Source organism: Cinclus cinclus, chromosome 2 (assembly GCF_963662255.1).
Source record: "Cinclus cinclus chromosome 2, bCinCin1.1, whole genome shotgun sequence".
NCBI classification, from domain to species: domain Eukaryota; kingdom Metazoa; phylum Chordata; class Aves; order Passeriformes; family Cinclidae; genus Cinclus; species Cinclus cinclus.
Genome location: NC_085047.1, coordinates 108,875,210 through 108,896,653, shown reverse-complemented (window position 1 = coordinate 108,896,653; position 21,444 = coordinate 108,875,210). Strand labels below are relative to the sequence as shown.

The 21,444-nt window shown below is 34.8% G+C and overlaps 1 protein-coding gene across 1 annotated transcript in view; it reads left to right on the top strand.

Annotated features, from left to right (window-relative positions):
* CFAP47 (cilia and flagella associated protein 47) overlaps positions 1-21,444 on the top strand; it is a 260,595-nt gene that overhangs the window by 124,740 nt on the left and 114,411 nt on the right. The window contains exons 49-50 of the mRNA XM_062488108.1: positions 7,544-7,655; positions 16,827-16,964. Coding sequence (XP_062344092.1) covers positions 7,544-7,655; positions 16,827-16,964 — 250 coding nt within the window. The remainder of the gene's footprint in view (positions 1-7,543; positions 7,656-16,826; positions 16,965-21,444) is intronic.

Here is a 21,444-nt window from a genome sequence, read left to right as displayed (position 1 = left end):
CAGAAATAAAAACAACTTCAAAATGAATACATTAAAATTATTAATTGTATGTATTTTTCAGAAATATTCAATTAATTTATGACAGTTGTAACTATTCCAGGGTAAGCTCTGACTGAACTTTGAACACTTCCTTGAGGCTGTTCTCTGGGCCCTGAAATCTGGTTTTGGTTTATTGTGATGTGGGGTTTGTGCTTTTTTCATCTCTATGCAATACACACAGTCCAACTGTGTGTGATCTTTTTGCTCTGGGACCTTTGGGACAGAAATAGTAAGGTCGGCTATTTCATGCATGTATGCATATAATAAAGTAATTGGTGTGAATAATGCATTTTCTCTATGCAACATTCTTACCCAAAAGCAGTTGCAGAACAGCTGTTGGAGCAAGGTGGGCTGGAATTGCTGGAAAAGGCATGGTTACAAAGTCTGCTGGTGTCTGGAGACTGTCCCCTCCACAAAACATTCACTTCCAGCACTCTCCAGCAGATGTCATGTAGTGTCTTGCTCTATTGGACTGAACAAAGATCATTTGCTTGCTTTGATTTCCAACAAGGTCTTTCTGTAAATTAGGATTTAATCACTAAATCCAGAACATGACCACAGGTATCTGTAGTTATTGGGGGAATGCAGGAAACCTCCTCTGAGAGAGAATTGTGACCCACAGCTTTGTTGGAAATGCCAAATAAACTATTTACTCAGATGTATATAGCACAAAGGGCAATAGGAAAACGAAATTATTCTAATTTTATTGCTGTTGTTCATTCCATGCTGCCTGATTACAGTAATGTCTGGGTAGTCCATGGTGAAGCAGAGCACTGGTTTTGTCTTTGTTGGTGTTTCCCTTGGGGGCAGCTACTGTCAGCCCAAAAACTCCTCCTCCTCTTTAATCCAGCATCTTTGACTGTTTTCTGTATTGTGCTGTAGCTAAGATGGTGATTAAGTAGAGGAAATGTTGTCATTCCTGGCAGACAGAACAAAGATAATCTAAAAAGTAATAGTTTTGGATGTGTTTTTGATGGGCTCTTTTGTAATTTTGTTGGCTAATGAATATCTTCATTATTGAATTGGTTGGTTGATGTGCTCCATACACTGTGCATACACTCTGGAGTATATCCACCATATGAATTAATTTCTCATAGATTAACTGGGACACACATGATATTAAAAAAAAAAAACCACAAGAATTTCATTTACTGAAGTAATAAACTCAACCTATATCAAAAATGGTATGAGATGTTCCAGTAGCTGACAAATGTTATAATTTACAGGCATGTCCATAAACAATTTACTGAATGATGAATACTTAGCAATAGGTAATTTAGCTGAACTAATACTTGGGTAATTTTGCTTTGGAGGAATAAATTTAGTTTCACTATTCCATTTTAATAACTGAATATATTAAACTATAAACTTAACAAAAAATCTCCTTTCTTTAAAAAATAAAATTACGCTGTATATATGCTACTCTGTTTCTCATATTTGCTGTGTTTTTTGAATAGCCTACACCAAAATGAGGGAACTACTGCAAAAGTGACTATTTAAAATTAAATTTAAGTCTAGAAGGAGGAAGGGGGAAATAATCCTTGCCTTTACTGCATGAAGACAGCCCTCTTCCAGCTGAATAATGTTTTTTTTCCTTTTCAATCATATCCAGAGGGTTTATGTCTGTGGCAGCAATAATTTTTGTAGATGTGGTTTGATTGTCTGTGCAGCCATTAGTGTGGATCAAGAGCTGGGGAGAGAAGAAGTGCCTTTGCAGTTCAGTGGAGGTCATGTGCATGACTCCATCAGGCTACCTTTAAAACTTCTAAGCAAAACTCTTTCAGTGTTCCCAAAGCTTTCCATGATTAAAAAGACAATTTCCATAAATTCCCTTGAAAAATGTGAATGGCTTTATGAATTCTTTTCTACTGATTGATGTGTAAACCTTAGGGAACTGCTGCCAGTGTGCTCTTCGTGGTTGGCTCAAGGGAATCTTACAACAAACAATCTTCTTTGTGATTAACTTACTCCTGGATATGAAAAAAAATCACAAGAGAACTCATAAAGAATTTGTGCATATATAACATCAGCCAGAGCGCATGTCCTTCTCTAATGATGAATTAATACAAAGTGTCTGCAGTGTAAATGGATTTTAGTGTCTTTAAAATTATATTCAACTCCTCCTACAAGAGAAGGAAGTGTAAAGCATTTCTATGAAAGTCCAGTCTCTCGGTCTCGTGTCAAAACTTTTAATACAATTTTCTTGTTTATTTATATAAATCTTTGTCTACTGGACATAAATAATTGTATGATGTGTTGATGACTCCTTCTAATGATACCTTTGATAGAAACTTTAGCTATAAAAGTGCCTAATTATTTCAAGGCAGGTTTTTGCAATAAAGATATAAAACTGTGCAACTGTTTTTTCATTGCTGTTCAAAATAGATGTCATTAAAGTAAACTCTCCAGAGGAATCTCAAGACCCAGTTAAATTACCTTTCAGGCATTATGTTATACAAATGGATAATATTTTATAAGATTGTAGAATAGATACATAATGAAAAAAATATGAAATCCTCTGTTTTTCAGCCTGTTTACCTTTATTCTCTATATATCCATTTTGGGTTTTTACAGTGTTGCTGAGACAGTGTCATGAAGGTTGGATATTTGTGACAAATGCCTCAAAGTAATAATATTATGTCCCATAAACCTTTATTGGGGGGCTTCTGTATTCAGCCTAACTCTTGCTTGTTAATGTATCTGAGATTTTCTGAGAATAAATTCTTTGCAAGTGCAGTAACCTGATTGCTCAAGGTCAAGTTTATATTTTTTAACAAGAAGTGGATCTGTGTATTCAATAATCCTTCAATTTTTGTCTGTTCTTCCAATAAATTTCCTTTAGCTTCCACTATATTTACCAGAACTTCTGTAACAGGGGTTCTTTTCAGTAAAGAAAAGGCAGTGTTCATAGCAATAATAAATGGCTCAAAGGCCAACAGAGTCTAAGAGTAACTGCAGTTGTTGCCAGGTGGTTTTTTTTTGATGACTAGTTGTGAAAATTTTAGATCAATTAAGGGCATAGTAAGATCTTAGGTCAGATTTGTTTCTTGAAATGTGTTAGTGGTCTTGACAGGTGGCCTGGTTTAGGAACAAATCTGGATTATGTAGCTTCCTTCATTATGTAGAACTCCAGATTACTGCTCACCTGGCAGAAATTATTTGGGAAGTATCCTCAGTGCAATACAAAGATGTTTTACTTCAGTGTTGTAACATGCTGGTGGCAAAATAAGAGTGATTGCAAGTACTAAATGAGTTCCTCGTGACTCAGAAATTTGGAAAGTTTGCACTGAAGGGTGGATGAGGGAAAGCAATGGGGGCTTTTTTGGAAAAACTGCCATTCTTGGGAGTTTTGTAGAGTCTGGTTGTCAGATTGATCAGTGACTCCCACAGACCTGGCTCTGGCCTAGGGTCAAAGAGCATTAACGTTTTGCCAAGTAGAGCCTTCCAATATTGTTAAACAGACCTGAGAAACGATTTTCAAATGGAAACCTTGAACATACTAATGTCTAACTTCGTTATGCTGAGAGACAATGCAGTTTAAGTAGATTTGATACTGCATTCAGCACTTTGCCTTGAAGTTTTTGGAGTTATGCTTATGTGATTATGCAACTCTGGAAAAAGTTACTGTAATTTTGAAGTTTGGTTTTCCATTTCTGTTCATGTAAAATAGCCATATTACAGTTTTACAGAATTAGTTTTCAAACCAGTGACTGATAAATTAGTTTTCAATTACAGCATTTTAAACATATACTCCATTTATGCTTTCTGGCTGTGCGTAAATAATGACTTGATCTATAAGAAAATGGAGAATACTGTAATTTAAAAAACAAATCCTTGGGTATGGATTGATTTGAGCAATGTTGTACAGGGTCACAATGATAACTTTAATAATAATTTGCATTTTGGCTTCATTGCGTTATTCTGCAATTCTAGTTTCCTGAGTAGTAGTGAAGTGATGTAATCTATTTTAAGAAACTGCAGTTATTTATGCCTAATAAATGTTGTGTGTTCCTCATTTGTAACTACAGATCTGCCCGTTTCTCTTAGTATAAATGTTAAGTGAAATGTGTGTAAATTCATATCTCTGCAAGCCCACTCTTGGTGTGGGTTCTTGTTAACCTGCCTTAATTGTAATTATTCATCATTCTCTTGTTGTACATCAGGACAGAAGCTGACAAACTGCCTCTCCCACTATCTGGAAGAAGTAATTCCATATCTTGACTAATTTTGAATAGCTTGTAAATAAGTATTATTTTTGTTGTTGTCGATAAAATCGCCCCAATTTATGTCCTGTTTTCTTCCTTCAAAATATATTTGCCTAACAATAGTGATCCATATAAGATTTTGTTAGATTTTGTTTGGGAAATACATTATTGCAGATTATTATAGGATATAAGATTACTCAGTGCTACATCTGTGACTAAAATTGTGTCATGTTCTTACATATAATCCTCATAAAAATGCATTCTAATAAGAAATAGCGCTCTGATATTCAGAAGAAAGTAAACTTCAAGCTTACTGTGTATAAATGCTTTTGTTGCTTTGGTCAAAGCTTTCGTCTAAGCTTACAAAATATTTGCAACTACTTATTGTAATAAAAATCTACAATTTCTGGACTTACCCCTATGTGTACTTTTAAATTCTCCAACTTTTTCACTTTCTGAGTATTTCTGGATGTATTGTTATTTTGTAACAGACCTGCAGTTAAGCAAAGACAGGTTATACAACGTTATGCCATATTAGAATCCCCAATGTCTGTGAAAAAATGAGAATCATTCTTGGTATGAATTCTAGTATTAGGATAAATTGCCGGTGTGCATGGGCAAGCGTGGGCATGCACTTTTAATATCCATTTGTCATCTGAGGTAGATAATTTAATTAGTCTCAGGAACAGAGCTGATAAATCACATGGCCATTGAAGCAAGACAAAATTCTATTTAAGGAACACATGAGAGGTACCTGGTGAGTGATGTCTGTCACAGCCATAAACCTCAGGAGGTTGGAAGCAGGAGACTGTATTGTATTGTTGTGACCACAGCTTGGAGATTGGCTAAGGTGTAAATAACAGAGACAAATAAGGTTGGTAAATGAATGGGGGGTGATTCCTTAATGGTCAGTGTTTGTGTTATAGCTCTGGAGTAGCAAACAGCATGAGGGAATATAAGTTTAATGACTGCAGTTGGAAAGGTGACAGCAGACTGAGGTCAGCATCAGTTATGTTCAAGTTTTAGGGAGCATCTGATCCCAAAAAGGTTTAATCTGGCGGAGGACAGGAAAGGGAGAATTTCTTCATGTCCCTTGCTACAGGATCTGGATTCAAACACTGAAACAATGCCCATGTGTGTGCTGACATAATTTCATTGCTTATACTCAGCCTTTTCCTATTTGGTTATGCAGTCACTTCCTTAAGATTAAAAACTTCATTTTAAAATAGTTTGGCTTCAGCTAGTTCATTACTCTGCAAAAGTGTCCAGAATTTCTTGAGAATCAAATTTCCAGTCCATTTTTTCTCATCAGCAATCCATAGGCATTTTATGCTTATAGTCAACCATGCCAGTAGTGTTCCTTTTACTTTGAAATCTTTTGGTACAAACTTGTCTGGTATGTCCAGTCTTTGACAGAAACTGCATTACCCAACTCTTCTGCTTTTTATCCAATTTAAATTAATCACATTTATCCTCCTTTTGCTTATGTCTCCATGTTACCTTTTCCTTAAATAAAAATCTAATTTTAACTAATCTTATTTCTAGCTCTAATAATTTGCTGTCATTTCTATTAGCCTAGCTGTCATTTTAGATACTTATCCTTTACTTTTGTGTACATTTGTTGTAAACTGAAATGGAATAGTCCATAAATGTAGGAGTTTGAGTAATTTATTGCTTATATTTTAATAAATTAATCTTCCCCATCTTCAGTGTGTAGCAGCCCTGCCTTTCCTATGCTTTGTTCTTTGTTGACAACCTAAAGATTTTTTTTTTTCAATTTTTTTCTCTAAGTGCCAATTCAACAAATCTTTTCATCCATCTTTTTTAGCCTTTTTTTTTCTCCTCTTGCCAACTAGTCTCTTCCTATTCTTTCTGGTTGCTGGACTTTAAGTTTGAAATGCAGATTTATTGGGGAAGAAGAAGATTGTTGCTTCACATTTTGTTTTTTTTTTTTTTTCCCCTCTGTTATTTGGAGTAGAATTTCGGGATTTCAAAGAACAAGAACCTGGAAAAAGAATTACATTAACATAAATACCACAGAGCAGCAATGCATTGTAAGCAATGATTGTCTGTATCAGAAGAAAAGATGATTAAAGAATTGGCTTCTTTTCTACAGAAAATAATAAGAAAATATGTTTACTTAAAAAAATGAATGTGCACCTAATGCTGTAATTGTTGCAAAAGAAATATTTGTAGAATGCAGGTATCCACTTGGATGCTTGACAGGCCAGCTCTGCCCAGGGATGCCTCAGACCTGAACTCTTCCACTGATATCTTTTCTTGGCTTACCTAAAAACAGAGGCCAGACAGAATTAAGAGAATAAAAGCAGATCTATTTAATGGATGTATCTTCAGGTACATTAAGGGCAGATGAAGCCTCCCCAGAATGGATGATGGTCATGAGTTTCTCAGGTAGATATAAGTTTGGTCCATTTACATATCAGGTTAATTCTCCAGTTACAGCTTTGGGTAACGAAGTCATATGCCCCCAGTTTTCTGCCCCCCAATTCACTTTTCGGGGCCTGAGGCCGTAGAGTATCCTTGAATTTCATTCCTAGAGGGATTGTTTTGTCTGACCAAAATGTGAAGACAATTAACTAACACTCTATATGGAGTTTATTCATATACTAATGCAGTACAGGATTTGAAAAATATAAAATCTAAAATCCTAAGGCATCACCATGAACAGCTGCTTGGACAATCCCTCTGCAGCACCCCTGTACAAGAGAGAAAGAAATGAGATGCAATTAAAAAATACCTTATATTCTCCCAATGAGCTTTACAGTTTGCAAAATCTAAAGTTCTGCATGTGAGAATTGTACTGGTCTCTCCATTGCCTTGATAGTTACCATGCCTGCCATGTGTATGTGTCATTTACAGAATGTGACATATTAAGAAGCATAGCTTAATATCACTTGAGGTCTAGCAAATGATGTTATAATGACACTTCAGATTTTCTTTTGCTCTATTTAGATGGATTGGTACTGCTGAACCTCTTTTTTATATTTCTAATGAAAATGTATGTAAAATATTAAGGGCCTAACTGTGCAAATCTATGCAATATGTGAGCAGTTCCGTGGTCTGATCAAAACTTTTGATCATGTTCAGCAATGACTTCAAAATTTGTCCTTGATATGATCTGTATATACTAGCATTTCTCTTATAGTGTGTATTTTTTAATTTGCATAAAATTTAGGACTTACTGATACCATATTTTCTATTCTACTCTTCACAGCAGGTAAAATGCAACAGTTGCTTGCTTTTGATGAGTTTTCCTCTCTGTGATTTGACTTCCCCAGGTATATTCCAATCTCTCAATGCTGAGTGGTGCCCCTGATCTGGCAGTCAGCCCAGAGGACACTGCTTCTTACACTTTGAGTATATCTCCCTGCAGACGAGGAGTCTTTCAAGGTACCATTCAGAATTCAAATGTATAAAATATCCCTATAAATTAGCAGGTTAAATCTGTTTACACCTACTGCTTGCATTTGTTCTGCATAACCTTTTCTTTCTGGATGTAAGGTTATCATTACTGATACAGGTTTTTAAGCTGGCTCATATATTTTTTTAAAGGTATCTTACTGCTAAATATGTGTTCAGGTTCTTCAAAAAATGCCAGTATATGAACAAATTTATGTATTTCATTGGTCTCATGAAAATTGACTAAATAGTCAATAGTCAAAAGTAATGATTTTTGAATTATCACCAAGTTTGTGGATCTAAATTTAATTTTCCAAAACCTGTTGAATCCTCTTAGTTATGTTAGCATTACTAGAGCCAAAGATGTAAAGGCAGAGACCAGAATTTTATTTTTTGCCTTAATTAATGTTCAATCTGTTGACCGCAAGGCACAAATACATAACTAGAATGCAGTGAACTCAGTTCTTTCTTTGACATATGTGGAGGCTATGGAGATCTAAAATTAACTGTGTGTAATTTGCATCCATCCATTTTATGATGGTATTTTTATGATACAGTAGCAAAACTCTTGATTATTTTAACCAATGTCAGCACCCCATAATTAATGTGTTATCCTGATCTCTTTCATAAAAATTCAGATTTCCTAGCTTTTAAATGTTTTGTAATGGTTCTAAAATTCCATGGTCCATTATTTACCTCATAATGTGCAAAGCATGGTTTTAAGAATGAAACTGTACAATCAGTACAGTCTTTGTACAGTCTTTGTCTTCCCTGGTGGGTAACTATTGTAGCAACTCTTAGCAGAGAAAAGTACAAAGGTGTTTGGGAGGGAATTACAGAAACAGAAAAAAACATCCTAAGGAAACTGAATAGCACTTAGGAAAGATTTGAACCTCTTAAACAAAAGGTTTCCTGATAATGGATAAATCTCTCAATACAGAATGCTTAGTGTGCGTAGTTTTGAATTTTTCGTTTCCTAACTCCAAGCACTTGATTCTGCTACATTCTTGGTCAATTGAGATTAATGACAGCTGTTTTCTCACCATTAAAAAGCTATTAAGTCTTGTCTCTGAGCATGTCAAACTACTTTGCTCCTTTGGCCATTTTGTTTTTAGTACCTGATATGTAAAACACAACTAATAATGGCATCTCCATTCACAAATAATTTGTGCAAAGAAATTAATACTCGTAACAAGGCTTGGCCTAGTGCCATAGGAAGAATTCAGTGCCCTGATCTATAGCCCTGGAAAAAACATCACTCTATGAGAATAGGACTCAGCTTTCAATGAAATTGTAACCATCAAAAATGTGCACCAGGAAAAATTGAGGATGTACTATATTTTGACATACCCTTTTTTTAAGCATTAAAGATTTACGAATAGTCTCTTCTTCTGCCTTAGAGAATCCCCAGTTCTTTTATATATAATGAAAGTTTCAGTAGAAGAGGCTCCAAGGGATCCATCATGCAGCAAATTAATACCAGGTGATAAAAGCCATGCCTTCAAAGGGACATAGATGGCATGTTCAGATCTACATCTCCAGTGTTCTCTCCTTCCCTCAACTTCTATCACAATGGTTTTCATTATGTTTTGAAGTATTTTATGTTGACTAAGTGAAAAAAGAGAGAACAGTCAGTTTCTGTAACCCAACAAAAAGTTACTGGTTCAAATGCTGGGAAGCCACATCTGCCCTTTTTCTCAGAAAAGTTCATTTATTTGACGCTTTAAAATAGCTTGATAGAAGGGTAAAGTTATCCTTTGAAAACGACAGGGCTCAGTTATCTGCAATCCACCCCTTGGCTCAGGGCTTGCTTTAATCACTTCCTCAGGAAATCATGTTCATCCTTCCCCTGGAACAGAGACAGTTTTGGCTCTCACAGAAATCTGTGCACACTCTAATCATTCAGCTGCTGTAGCAGGGAGAGGGGTGGAGGGTAGAGAGGCCACTATCACAAGTGTGAAAAGCAGCAGCTGATTTTTCTGTCTGATGTTAGGTTTGATGTAAACCTAAATACCAAGTGTCCTGTCTAAGGTAACTTGTTAGGAAGTGCTTTCTTTGTGGCTTCAAGGAGAATAGGAGTCTGTCTGCTTCAGGCTGTGCAAGGCTGGGAAGTCATCTTTGTTCTCCACAATTTCCAGATCCTGAGAAACTTCAATGTCAAAGATTTCCTGAAAGCCAAAAATGCATTCATATGGATATGGATATATATATATATATATATATACACACACACACACATACTTATATTTATATTTATATTTATATTTATATTTATATTTATATTTATATTTATATTTATATTTATATTTATATTTATATTTATATTTATATTTATATTTATATTTATATTTATATATGTATGCATATGAATGCATTTTTGGCTTTCAGGATATTTTAACTTCCAGCCTGAATCTTGAGGATCACAGATAAGATGTAGGTGATTCAAGTGGGAATTAAGCAATACTCAGGAATCTTAATCCTTTCTAGGTTCAAGATACTACAAGTTAAACACTTTCCCCTCACACTCCATCCCCCACGTCCTCCAAAAAAAATAAAAGCACTGCTCCAAAGCTAGCTGCAGAGGGAATAAATTTTATCCTGCAAGGAAAAAAAATAAAAAAACACAACTATTTTGATACCTAGCTGAAGTATGTCATAGTGCCAGTGAATAATTTCAAATCTAGAACTTCTAACTTGTAAGTGAAAAACTTTGTAGCCATGATGTTCTAATACTGTTTTTGTCATATTAAAATAAATTCTGATAAAAGAACCTTTACCACATAAGTTGTACTGATCAAATGGTTTGCATTTTTCATTTTCTTTCAAAGTCCTTTTATTTCCAAAATTATATAGCTGCAAAATTATGCTCCTTTTTCTTTCTGTCTTGCTGTTTTATGGTTGCTAAGCTAAAAATGGGCCCGGTTATTTTCTAAAGCCCATTTGAAAGCATTCCAGCAGAGGGCTAATATTGCATGCTTCAGCTAGTTTGTAGGTGCATGACAGCTTTAACACAGAAATAATAGCAAATAAATACGTCAAACAAGATTCTGTCACTACATAAAATTCTTCAGCAGTCTGTTTTCTGAGTAATTGAGCAATTTTCTTTAGGTTTGATAAGGCATCTTCTACAGATTGCTTTATATTTTATCAAATTTTTATTTCTGGTTTCCACAGAATAGACCAGAATTTTTCCAGAATACAGCATAACTCACAATGCTTGAATATGTCTTGTGCAAAAAAGCCACAAACCTTTCATAATCAGTGCTCTTTTATTCATACAACCCCCTAGCATTTGGAAAGGAGCTTTCTAACTTTAGGTCTCACCTTTCATTAATTTTATAACTAAATCTATGTTTAGTAGACAGTGCTTTTCCATGCGGCTTAGAAACTTAAATTGAGGAAAAAGGCAGCATGCTCCAGGCCTGTCAGAGCTGTATGATAGCTGTGAGGTGGTGAAGGTCATGCCAATGCATTCTGGACTGTAAATGAGTTGATTTAGCTTATTTGTTTATCATTATTATCTATTCGACAGTGGTGTTAAGATAAAAAAAAAATGTCCATTTCTTTGCCGGGATTCTGCAAATTGATCTACTGATCACTACAATTTCCATGGAATCATAAACACCCATGGGGGAGAAAGATTATCTTTGCATTTTCTTGTAGCCTATGCTGTATTTCCAGCACCTGCTTGTTTGCTTTGAGCACTTCCTCTTCACCCACATCACCCTGAAAAAATTGAGTCTAATTCATTGGGAGCAAAGACAAAGTTTGAAGGCTCTTTTGGTTGCTGGATTATTGTAAATGGCTCTGCTGGATCACCAGCATGCTCTTGAGGAGCTGCTGGCATGGCCCAGCAAGGTGATCCCTGGCACACACCATCCATCCATCCATCCATCCATCATCCATCCATCCATCCATCCATCCATCCATCCATCCATTCATCCATCCATCATCCATCCATCCATCCATTCATCCATCCATCATCCATCCATCCATCCATCCATCCATCCATCCATCCACCATCCATCCATCCATCCATCCATCCATCATCCATCCATCCATCCATCCATCCATCCATCCACCATCCATCCATCCATCCATCCATCCATCATCCATCCATCCATCCATCCATCCATCCACCATCCATCCATCCATCATCCATCCATCCATCCATCCATCCATCCATCCATCCATCCCTCCCTCCATCCATCCATCCATCCATCCATCCATCCATCCATCCATCCATCCATCCCTCCCTCCCTCCCTCCCTCCCTCCCTCCATCCATCCATCCATCCATCCATCCATCCATCCATCCTTCCATCCTTCCATCCTTCCATCCATCCTTCCATCCATCCATCCTAGAGCAGTTGGAGCTGCAGGCTCCTGTGCCCTTCCATATTGTGGTTTCATTGTCACATTAAGAAGAGGCAGTGAGAATTATAAACAATTAATCTTTTTATTAAATGCTACGAAGCCATATATGAATGATAGTTCACAGCAGAATTTGCTGCTTGCTTATTTCTCCTTGGTATGAGTCTTAAAGCTTATTCTCATTTTTTTTATTGTTGTAGGAAGCAATTAATTTAATCCTAGTATACAACAAGGAGTATGATTTACAGAAAGTCCTTATAATTTACATGTCTCATCACAGAGACATGTTTTTCCTAGGAAAAACAGAGATTATGAAGTTTTGTACTAACCTACAGTAATTTTTTTATGGTTTTTTTTTTTTTTGGTCAATAAAAAAAGTACAAGAACAAAAAATTGGCAAAACACCTACACAAATTGCACTCATCTGTGGCAGCAACTGTACATAGATTTCATTGGCTAGAAAAAAAACAAGAAAAGATAAAAACCCCTCCTCCTACTCCCAAGACCTTATTAAGTTCATGCTGGTATATTTAAACCACAAGCCAAATGTTTCTATATCTTTTCAGATTTGTGTGATGAATTCTGTGGCCATATAGCCTTCTGTTCTTTTTTCCAGTTAAAATATTGGGATATTGTGGACTTTTATCTTCTCTCTGCAGCAGAAAGTAATCATACACATTATATATCTTTCAAATATTCCATTTAAGTTATACAGAAAGCAAAATATTGAGCATTTCTTGCTCTCTTAATTGTATTCATGGATACAGGGGGTGTGCAGTATATAGCCAGTCTAACATGTGGCATTGTAATTACAATTTTATTGAGAAATAAAACAGCCTGCCTCCTTTTAAAGGGATGCATCTTCTCTGAAGCAATAGAAAGCAAGGCTTTGGTATTAATATGTTGACTGTAGTTGTATAAAATGTTTCAACACTGGCTAGTAAAGATAGAATATATGCAACGTTGGAACAAGAAAGCTTTTAAAGGAATGATCTGTCAGCAAAACGATAACCTCAATAATAAATTATTAATAATCTATAATTATTAAATTTTAGTATAATTCTAGAAATGCTTGTATTATTGCTTTTACAAGTTTAGGATCATATATGCAAGTTTAGTATCTTTAGTATATATATGCAAAAGGACAGCTAAGGAGTCTTGTTTTCTAAAATAGCTGATGATGGCATAATTCTGTGGCCAGTTGAATCAGTGGTAATTGCATCTTTGGGATGTAGGTGAAGTCTAGTTTGGTTGTGAATAGATACACATGGCTTAAAAAATAGTCAGCTGTGACATTTTGGCAAGTTAAACTATTGTATAATGTGTGACAGAGAAGTCAGAACTGAGCAACTGGATACAAAAAACCCCGAAAAAAACCAAAAAAAAACAAACCAAAAACCCAAGAAAAAACAAACAAACAAAAACCCTACAAACCCAAACACTGAGGACTGTTGTGCATGAAAAGATTATCATTTATCAGTTGCTTGTAGCATCAGTAATGAAAAATGAGATGCATTGGTAAGTAAAAGTTCTGTAAGATGACTGTGCCAGAAGACCAGAACTTTCTGTGTCAAAGCTCTTTAAAAGCATAGGAGCCAAGCTCAGCAGAACTGCATGAAAATGTAAAATTGCTTTTTTGTATTTGTTATTTGAAATCTGTCACTTTTGATGCAGTGTTTCTGCATATTCCCAATGTATTATTTATGACTTCATAGAGCACAAAGTACTTTTTATTTCTCCTCATTGTATAAAAATCCTTTCCCATCCTGCGAAACATCTCTTGACAGGAATATTTTTGTAGACCATAATTTGAATAAATTAATATATTTATGTATCATCTGCTATCTTAGGATCCAGTAGGGGTCAGTGGGTTGCACCATTTACTCCCAAACCAGGAGAGTATTCTAATTAGGAATACTTCCTAGGAAAATATTCTGCCTTAATTTATAGACTCAAGTCATGCAGATCATACTATGTACTGTCCTCATGGATAAGGATTCTGCATTTTAGATTTGACATGAAATTAATACACTTTTTTCTTTTGTTATTTGCAGTTCTTGCCAGCAGTGATTTTTTTTTATTTTCCCCTAATAAAAAATTCAAATAGCTTTGAACCAGTGATAGATACTTTGATGCCCATGAAAATTATGAAAGATGATTTATGAATATTTTAAGATTAAGAAGATAAACTGAGTTATAAAATGTATGCCATCTGTAGTAAAACTCATTACTTTTTCTAGAAATACCTCGACAGATTTAAAATTGAGAGCGTTGCAGAGGTCTGTATTCACCACATCCATTCACCTTTATCAGTCAAGATTATAACCTCATTGTTATTAATTCTGTTTGTTTGAGATCTGGTTTTCATAAAGGAGGAGAATTGATTGTCAGCAATTATACTGCAGTTCTTCACTGATTTTTTTGATCGTGCAATTGGTGGATTATCAGCACAGTGGTTTAGCAATTCAAATAGTTTTTAGTTACCATAGTTCCTCTCATAGCTCTTGAAGTATTCTTGAGTATTAGTAATTTATTCTTTTAGAACTTTTCAAGCATTCCAATATTTGCTGCAAATAAAAATTAATTATTCAAGTGCTTCAGAAAATTTTTTGATGCTTTTGAGGCCACGTTTTGTGCAGAGACCAAGAGTCACTCTTTGTTTTACCATTCTCATTACTTAATACTGTGATTGCTCCTATACTGTCCCTCTTTCTCCCACACTCACAGATGGATAATTCACGATTCTGAAATACAGAAAATTGGTAAAAAAAATCCTCCATGGTCACTGGAAGGGAAGAACTATAAGGAAAAAATTACTAAAAATTTAAAATTATCTGTAGCAAACATAGTGTTTACTGTTGGTTGAATTTATGAATATATTGATTTTCAGCATTTAGCCAAGACTTTTGGATCAACTTCAAAGCTATAATTTTGCAGTTTCTTTACTCATTGTCTTCTAATTGTTGGTATCTTTCAAGCATATTGATGGCAAGGATTGGTATTTAAAGTTAATGAATTCTCTCTTATGCTTTGATTCTCTATAATATTGTGATTCAATAGACCAAAATTATACTAGGATTATATATTGAGACATAAAATCACATTAATTGGTCTTTACCATATGATCATTAGTCATTAATTAGTCATTTATCCTATGATCCATTACCTAGTAGTGTCATTCCAAATGTACTCTTATATCAAGATTTATATACCTTGAGCATTTTCTTCAGTCTTCATTATCCTTTCCATAATGGTTTTATTTTTTTATGCTTAGTGCACATCTACCTTAAGATCAAAAAACCCGAAAACAATAATTTCCTGAAATTGCAGTCACTCCTCTGCCTATTTGGACCCAAGTTCTAACTTATTTACTGGGAATAATTTTAGTAGTTTTTCAAACTTTATAATTTGAAATAATTCTGTTTTGCTTTTAATTAGTTTAGCTTATTTGTATTTAAGTAGAATTTTCTTAATGAAAGAAAATTTGGGATTCTGGGATTCTTTTTATTTTTTTTTTTAATTTGAAGTTATATATTATATTGTTTCTCTGGATTTAATCCTATTTCCATTTTTTGATTTGTTTTTAACTTCAGTGTTTTCTTGGTGCTTCCTGGTTGCTGTATCTCAAAGAAAAATAGATTCTTCCTCATAACCATTTAATGTAATCCTTCTTAGTATAAATAGTTTGTCAGAGTTTATTTATAATGTCACACCTCTGCCCCACTCAAAGCTGCAGAAACAAAGGATACCATTAGATGTAGGTATTTTCAAATCAAATTTTTTTTGGACTCTCATAAGAACTCCCCATTTCAAATCTTAAAAGTTCCATTAATATTACTTTTTCCAAGTCCTTGGTAAGACAAAATGAACAAAGTACCTTTTGGAGATGTTTCACATAAATTCTAACAATTGCAAATGAGAACATTTCTGACTATATAATAGCATAAAATAAATCACCTCCTCAGATTATATATGAAGCAACAATTAAACCTGCAAAATGTATTTATTTTGGCTCAGAATCTCTCCAGAATATATTTGAACATTGAAAGACAGTAATTTAGATGCAAGTAGAATGTTATGTGGTATTTCCAAAAGTTTGTGTAGATTTGAAACTCTTGGAGGCAAAAAAATGTATGAAATGAAACCTGCTAATTTAGAGCCAGTATATCAAATCATGCAGAATAACATTAATATTATTTAAAGGCATCCTGTACATACTCAATTTTATGTATTAAATAGAGATCTGGCAATAAAACCATTCACGGTTTACAGTCTCTCTGTATTTTATTTTCTGGGCATAATTTGGTAACAATTTCATATACAATGCAAAAAGGTATCACAGGAATATTTTAACTCTTGCAGTTATTCTCTTATAGCATTAGAATGAGGCACTGTGATTTAAAAAGAAATAACAGAAACAATCAAGATTATGCACAGATAATTGAGCTGGGGAAAAGATACAATTAGTGATTATCAGATTTTGTACCTTTTATGAAGTCCACGTTTGTATTGTGTTTCCTACTAATGATCTTTTTCAGGTGCTCATTATGGATCTCTTCAGGCAAGTAGAAGAGCTCTTTGAGGACAAAAAATGGTTAATTTCCTTGCACTCACTCAAGAGATATTTTTTTAATATCATAAATTATATTTGGATGGCTGACACCTGGATTGGAGGTTTTACTTCATTTTGTATTCGTTTCGAACTGAGGAAATACTTGTACATGTCTGGCAGTCTGTTTTTGTGAAGCTAATGCCTGGGTAATACAACACCTGGTATCTATTTGTTTTAGGTATAATTTCATTTGTTGCTCAAGATGAAGACCAAGAGCAGCCTCAAGGCAGCAGCTCACCACGGAAGACAGATGGCAAACAGACCCTTCAGAAACTGCCAGCGGGGACTCCACAAGCTCTTGATGCAGCTAACATTGGTATGTTTGTTATTATGGATGCATTTGTTCTCAATTTTCATAAAATTACATCATAATCTGTTTTAAAGTTAAATGAATATTTAGTATGCACAGCCTACAAATATTGTGTGAAATCATCCTTTATGCTTTTTTGAAACATTTTTATGAAATCTTAAGCTGAGGTTTTCTTTTCTTCCTTTTTTCTCTCTTTTTGGACTGACTGTTGCTTGTTGTTGGAGAGGTACAGAATGTTTTTAATGCTTTCTTTATAACTCTGCAATAATACTGATAGTGCTGATGTCAACGCAGGCCTTTCCTGAAATTCTTATTGCTTTCACTTTCACCTGTGGAAAAACCTTTCTTATAACAGTCAGACATAGATAGTCCTTTGGTACAATAAAATTAAAAAGAGAAAATTCCAGAGTACCTACTTAGTTTCATATTGTCACCACCTACTGTATTCTAAGCAGCATCTGCATTTCTTTTGAGATTTCAAGTGTTCCAGAGGAATGCTTTTGTGGTTACATCAAATACACAAAGACAGATTTTTTGTTTGCTTTTAGATTAATGTCTCCATGTTCTTATTTATATTTGCAAGTATGACTTTGCCTACAGAATCATGTTCTTTATGCTTTTAATATCTTATTTGGTATACATTTAAATTATCAAACACTTTTTAAAATTAATAAAATAATATTTTTTTTGCAAGGAAAGCTATCAAGGAAAGTTTTAAACTAAAAAAGTTCGTTTAATCAATGTTGAGTTTTTAGGAAGTTAAGAAGGGCTTGCAGATTGGAGACCTCTTTGTCTTTATAACTCCTATTTGCTAGATAAATTAAAACTAGAATTTATCAAGCTATAAAAAGAATTAGAAACTAATTTTATCAATAAATTAGAAATAATTTGAGTCAAGTCAATGTGAATATCTGTGAAAAGTCTGTTCTTTTATAGTCATTAATAGCTGTACAGCAACATGGAAGTTGGTTGACATTAAAACTCAGCATCTCATTGGAACTTCACAGAAGAAAGATTTTAACAAAGATTAAATTAAGGTGATACATGCAGATAATATAGTAAAGAGAAGAGTTATAAATTTCAATATATTAGGTGGAATTAATAATAAAAACAGTATCAAGGGTGATGCCTGCTAAACAGGAGATAATCTTCAAATCTCTACTGAAAGCCTGAGAATATTAATGAATTTAGTTAAGCTTCAATTGCCCAAATGAAACATTTTTTTAATGAGATATTTCAAATTTAGGAATCATCAGTCCAAAACTAGTAAAGGCTGTAACTGAAAGTAATTGAATACAGAAGGTTAAGCAAGAAAATAGTTTAAGGGGGTGGATGTCTCAGTACTGTCCTTGTCACTGATATGAGGGTGTTGTTCTTAGGTAGAAAATCAAATGTGACTTCATGGTTTGCTATTATCATTACTTGTAATACTTTTGTTCCATTTGATTCCCAGATGACAATCTGAGCCTGACTGGTCTATTTATGCATTTAAAATGTTTTTCAAACACGTTTAACACATTAAAAGACAATAATTAATACAATAAAATATCAGTCTAATAACTTGCTGAGAGGAGCCAGGTAATCAGCCCCAAATCAGCTCCCTCTTTTGCTGCACACAATTTACAGGGAAATAATCATTCCCACACAGAGAATCCCATTGCTAATTGGGTGAGTCTGCACACCTTATTCCTTTATGGTTGCCTCAAGTTACTTCATCTTCTCTTTCAGTTGCCATTTTTTGCTATTTTTATGCAACTGTAGTGTTATATATTTGTCTTATTGTGACCTAGATGTTTCTAGTAAACTGTACTGACTCATGCTGCAGGACTGCTGGAATGTTTAGGGCATCATTAGGATTGCTTTCCTAAGTGGACTTAAAGTAGGATGTGACATGACCCTTCCCTAGTACTGTGTCACTTAAAAAATGATATTTTTCCTTCTTCAGTGCAGATGATTGACCCTTACAATGCTCACATCTCAAGCTTCAGTCTCACCTTTAAACTCACCAAGTGCATTTAGTCATTTCACAAAACATTATCTGTCATCACAACCGTTCCCTTGTACTAGACATCTGTAACTTTTGCAGCTGTGGAAAGTACCTGCTGAAAATAGCTAAATAAATGCAACAAGAATCAACAAGATCTGGTCTAAAATACCTGGTAGTCCTCTTCTGAACGTCAAAGAGGAGCTTAGAAAGTCTTAACTTTGTCCTGCACAGTTTTCTTTTATCACCAATATTTTTACAATAGTTCTGCATTAAAATTAATTATTCTATGACTTTGCATAGTAGAATGAAGGATGGATGTTTCCAAAATTTAGTATTTGTGAATTGCAAAGTGCATACCAGTAGAAGAATGCAAACCCCTTGTATTTTACCAGAGGTATCACACAATGAAGAAGTGAATCTTGGAAGTGAGAATTCCCAGAGCACTGTAACAGAAAATACTAGACTTCTGATGTAGAGAAAATGAATATACACAATGGAATCAATATAGGTCAAAACAAGTATGAGGTTTTCCATAGCTGAATAAGATTAGAAACAAACACATGTACACCAAACCTTCGTGTCTTGCTGTTAGGGAAAATTATTCCTTTTAAACATACTAGAAACTAATACCTTGTTATGCATACCTCAACATTCAATATCATCTTCAGGTACACACACATATGCATTATATAGATACAGGTGTTATTTACCATTTTCCTTTTTTTATTTCTTCTTCAAATTACTCTTTAGGTAGGACTGCAGTAGAAGATGATTTCTGGATGAGCTTTCTTACATTCTTTTTGTAATTTCCATAAAAATCACTCATTATGCTCTACCAAAAACCTAGAGGATTCTGAAATCAGTTGTTCTTTTTTTTTAAAGTATTTACAAAAAAGCACATTTAGTTCTTGTAGTAAAAAAACACAGTGATTCCTCATGACGAATCCATTTTATGCTGCCTTGTACAAAGGCAAAAAGAGAAAAGAAACCAAAACCCAAACAGAAAAATGTCTGCAGAGCAGTGTAATGATAGGGGCTTGCCTCTTTCTAAACTGACATGGGATTTTAATTCCTTTCAAAACATATTTCTGTCTTTGAAGAGAGGATGTCCTAGGATTTCTTTTCTCATGGGAGCCAAAAGTGTTAAGTGGTTGCTGAGGCTGAAAGTAGGATGCCGCTTGTCTTTCATGGAAGATTTCTATTTAGACATTCCTATATTGTAAAGTGTTAAAATCAGAAATAAATATTAGCCATTAATAGGTATTTGTTTCACAGCCTCAATAAATGCTGCACTCCTCATATAGGAGTGAAGACTTCTAAACTCTCAAAGTAGAGGAAAGTTTTCTACTCTGGAGTTCATGGCAACTTCTTGAACTGAACTGACCAAAGCCCCTGTGTTGTGCTCTTTGCTGTGCAGCCTTTGGGCCACAGGGAGGGTGCTTGACTCAGCTTCTGCCAGCCCTCTCTGTTCCTCAGGAATGGATCATCCCCTGGAAATGGGAGTCCAGACTGTGAAATTGCTGTGGATGCTGCAGTGGCTAAAGCCTGCACTGCAACTGCAAATCCCCCTCTCCTCTTCCAGCATCCCTCACACTCTCTCCAGCAGAAGACTCAGCACAAACCTGGCACTTAAGCCACAGCTTTTAATGTTCCTGCTGGCAGTGATGTCTCACAGTGTTTGTATTTTCCATGGGCTGTTGTCTTGTGGTGGCTGCACTAAGCTTTGCCTTTGTCCAAAGACTGTATTTCCCATTTGTTTGTCTTATGATATGCATTTAGATTTTTATGTCATTGCCAAGTTTTTAAATTTCCTTGTGCTTGAAAAGCTGAACATCAGAAAGATACACTACTTACAAATCGGCCGTGATGAAAAACCACAGTCAGAGGGGCCAAGCCAGACATTCATTTTGGCAAAGCCTGGTTTAATTGTCTTTTTAAAGCTAATCTATGCTTCAGCCAGGCTTTCAGTGACAGGCAGTGTTTTCTAGCCTAAGTTGTCGTTGTAGTTATTATGAGATGTCTTTGAGTTGAATGTTCTTTCCTGTTGAGTTTAAAAACTGCTTCCAAGTGATTCTTTGGGGAGCTGATGCTGTGGAAGGTAATGGTTCTTGCACATGTGGTTCTCCTGGACTTCCAGGCTTGAAATCAATCCCTGAGGGCTGAACATCTGTGGGTGCACTATGGGGTATTCATATAAGGAAGACAGTAAAATAATATCTTTGTTGTAGCAACTGTTGAATTGATTAAGAGGTAGACAGTACTCGGGATCGCAAATGTATTTAAAAACTTAGCATTTGTTCATTATAATTTTTAAAAAGATCATAAGAACTGGTTATGCAATGGTAAATGATAGGATTTATTCAGTTTTAATGCAGTAAGATGTTTCACATACCTTTTATATATTAAAATATAATTTATACATCTTATGTTCATATGTATTTCTGGAATTAATGTCTTTTGAAAAGAACTTTTCTTTAAACTCAATTTGAGTTACCAGCC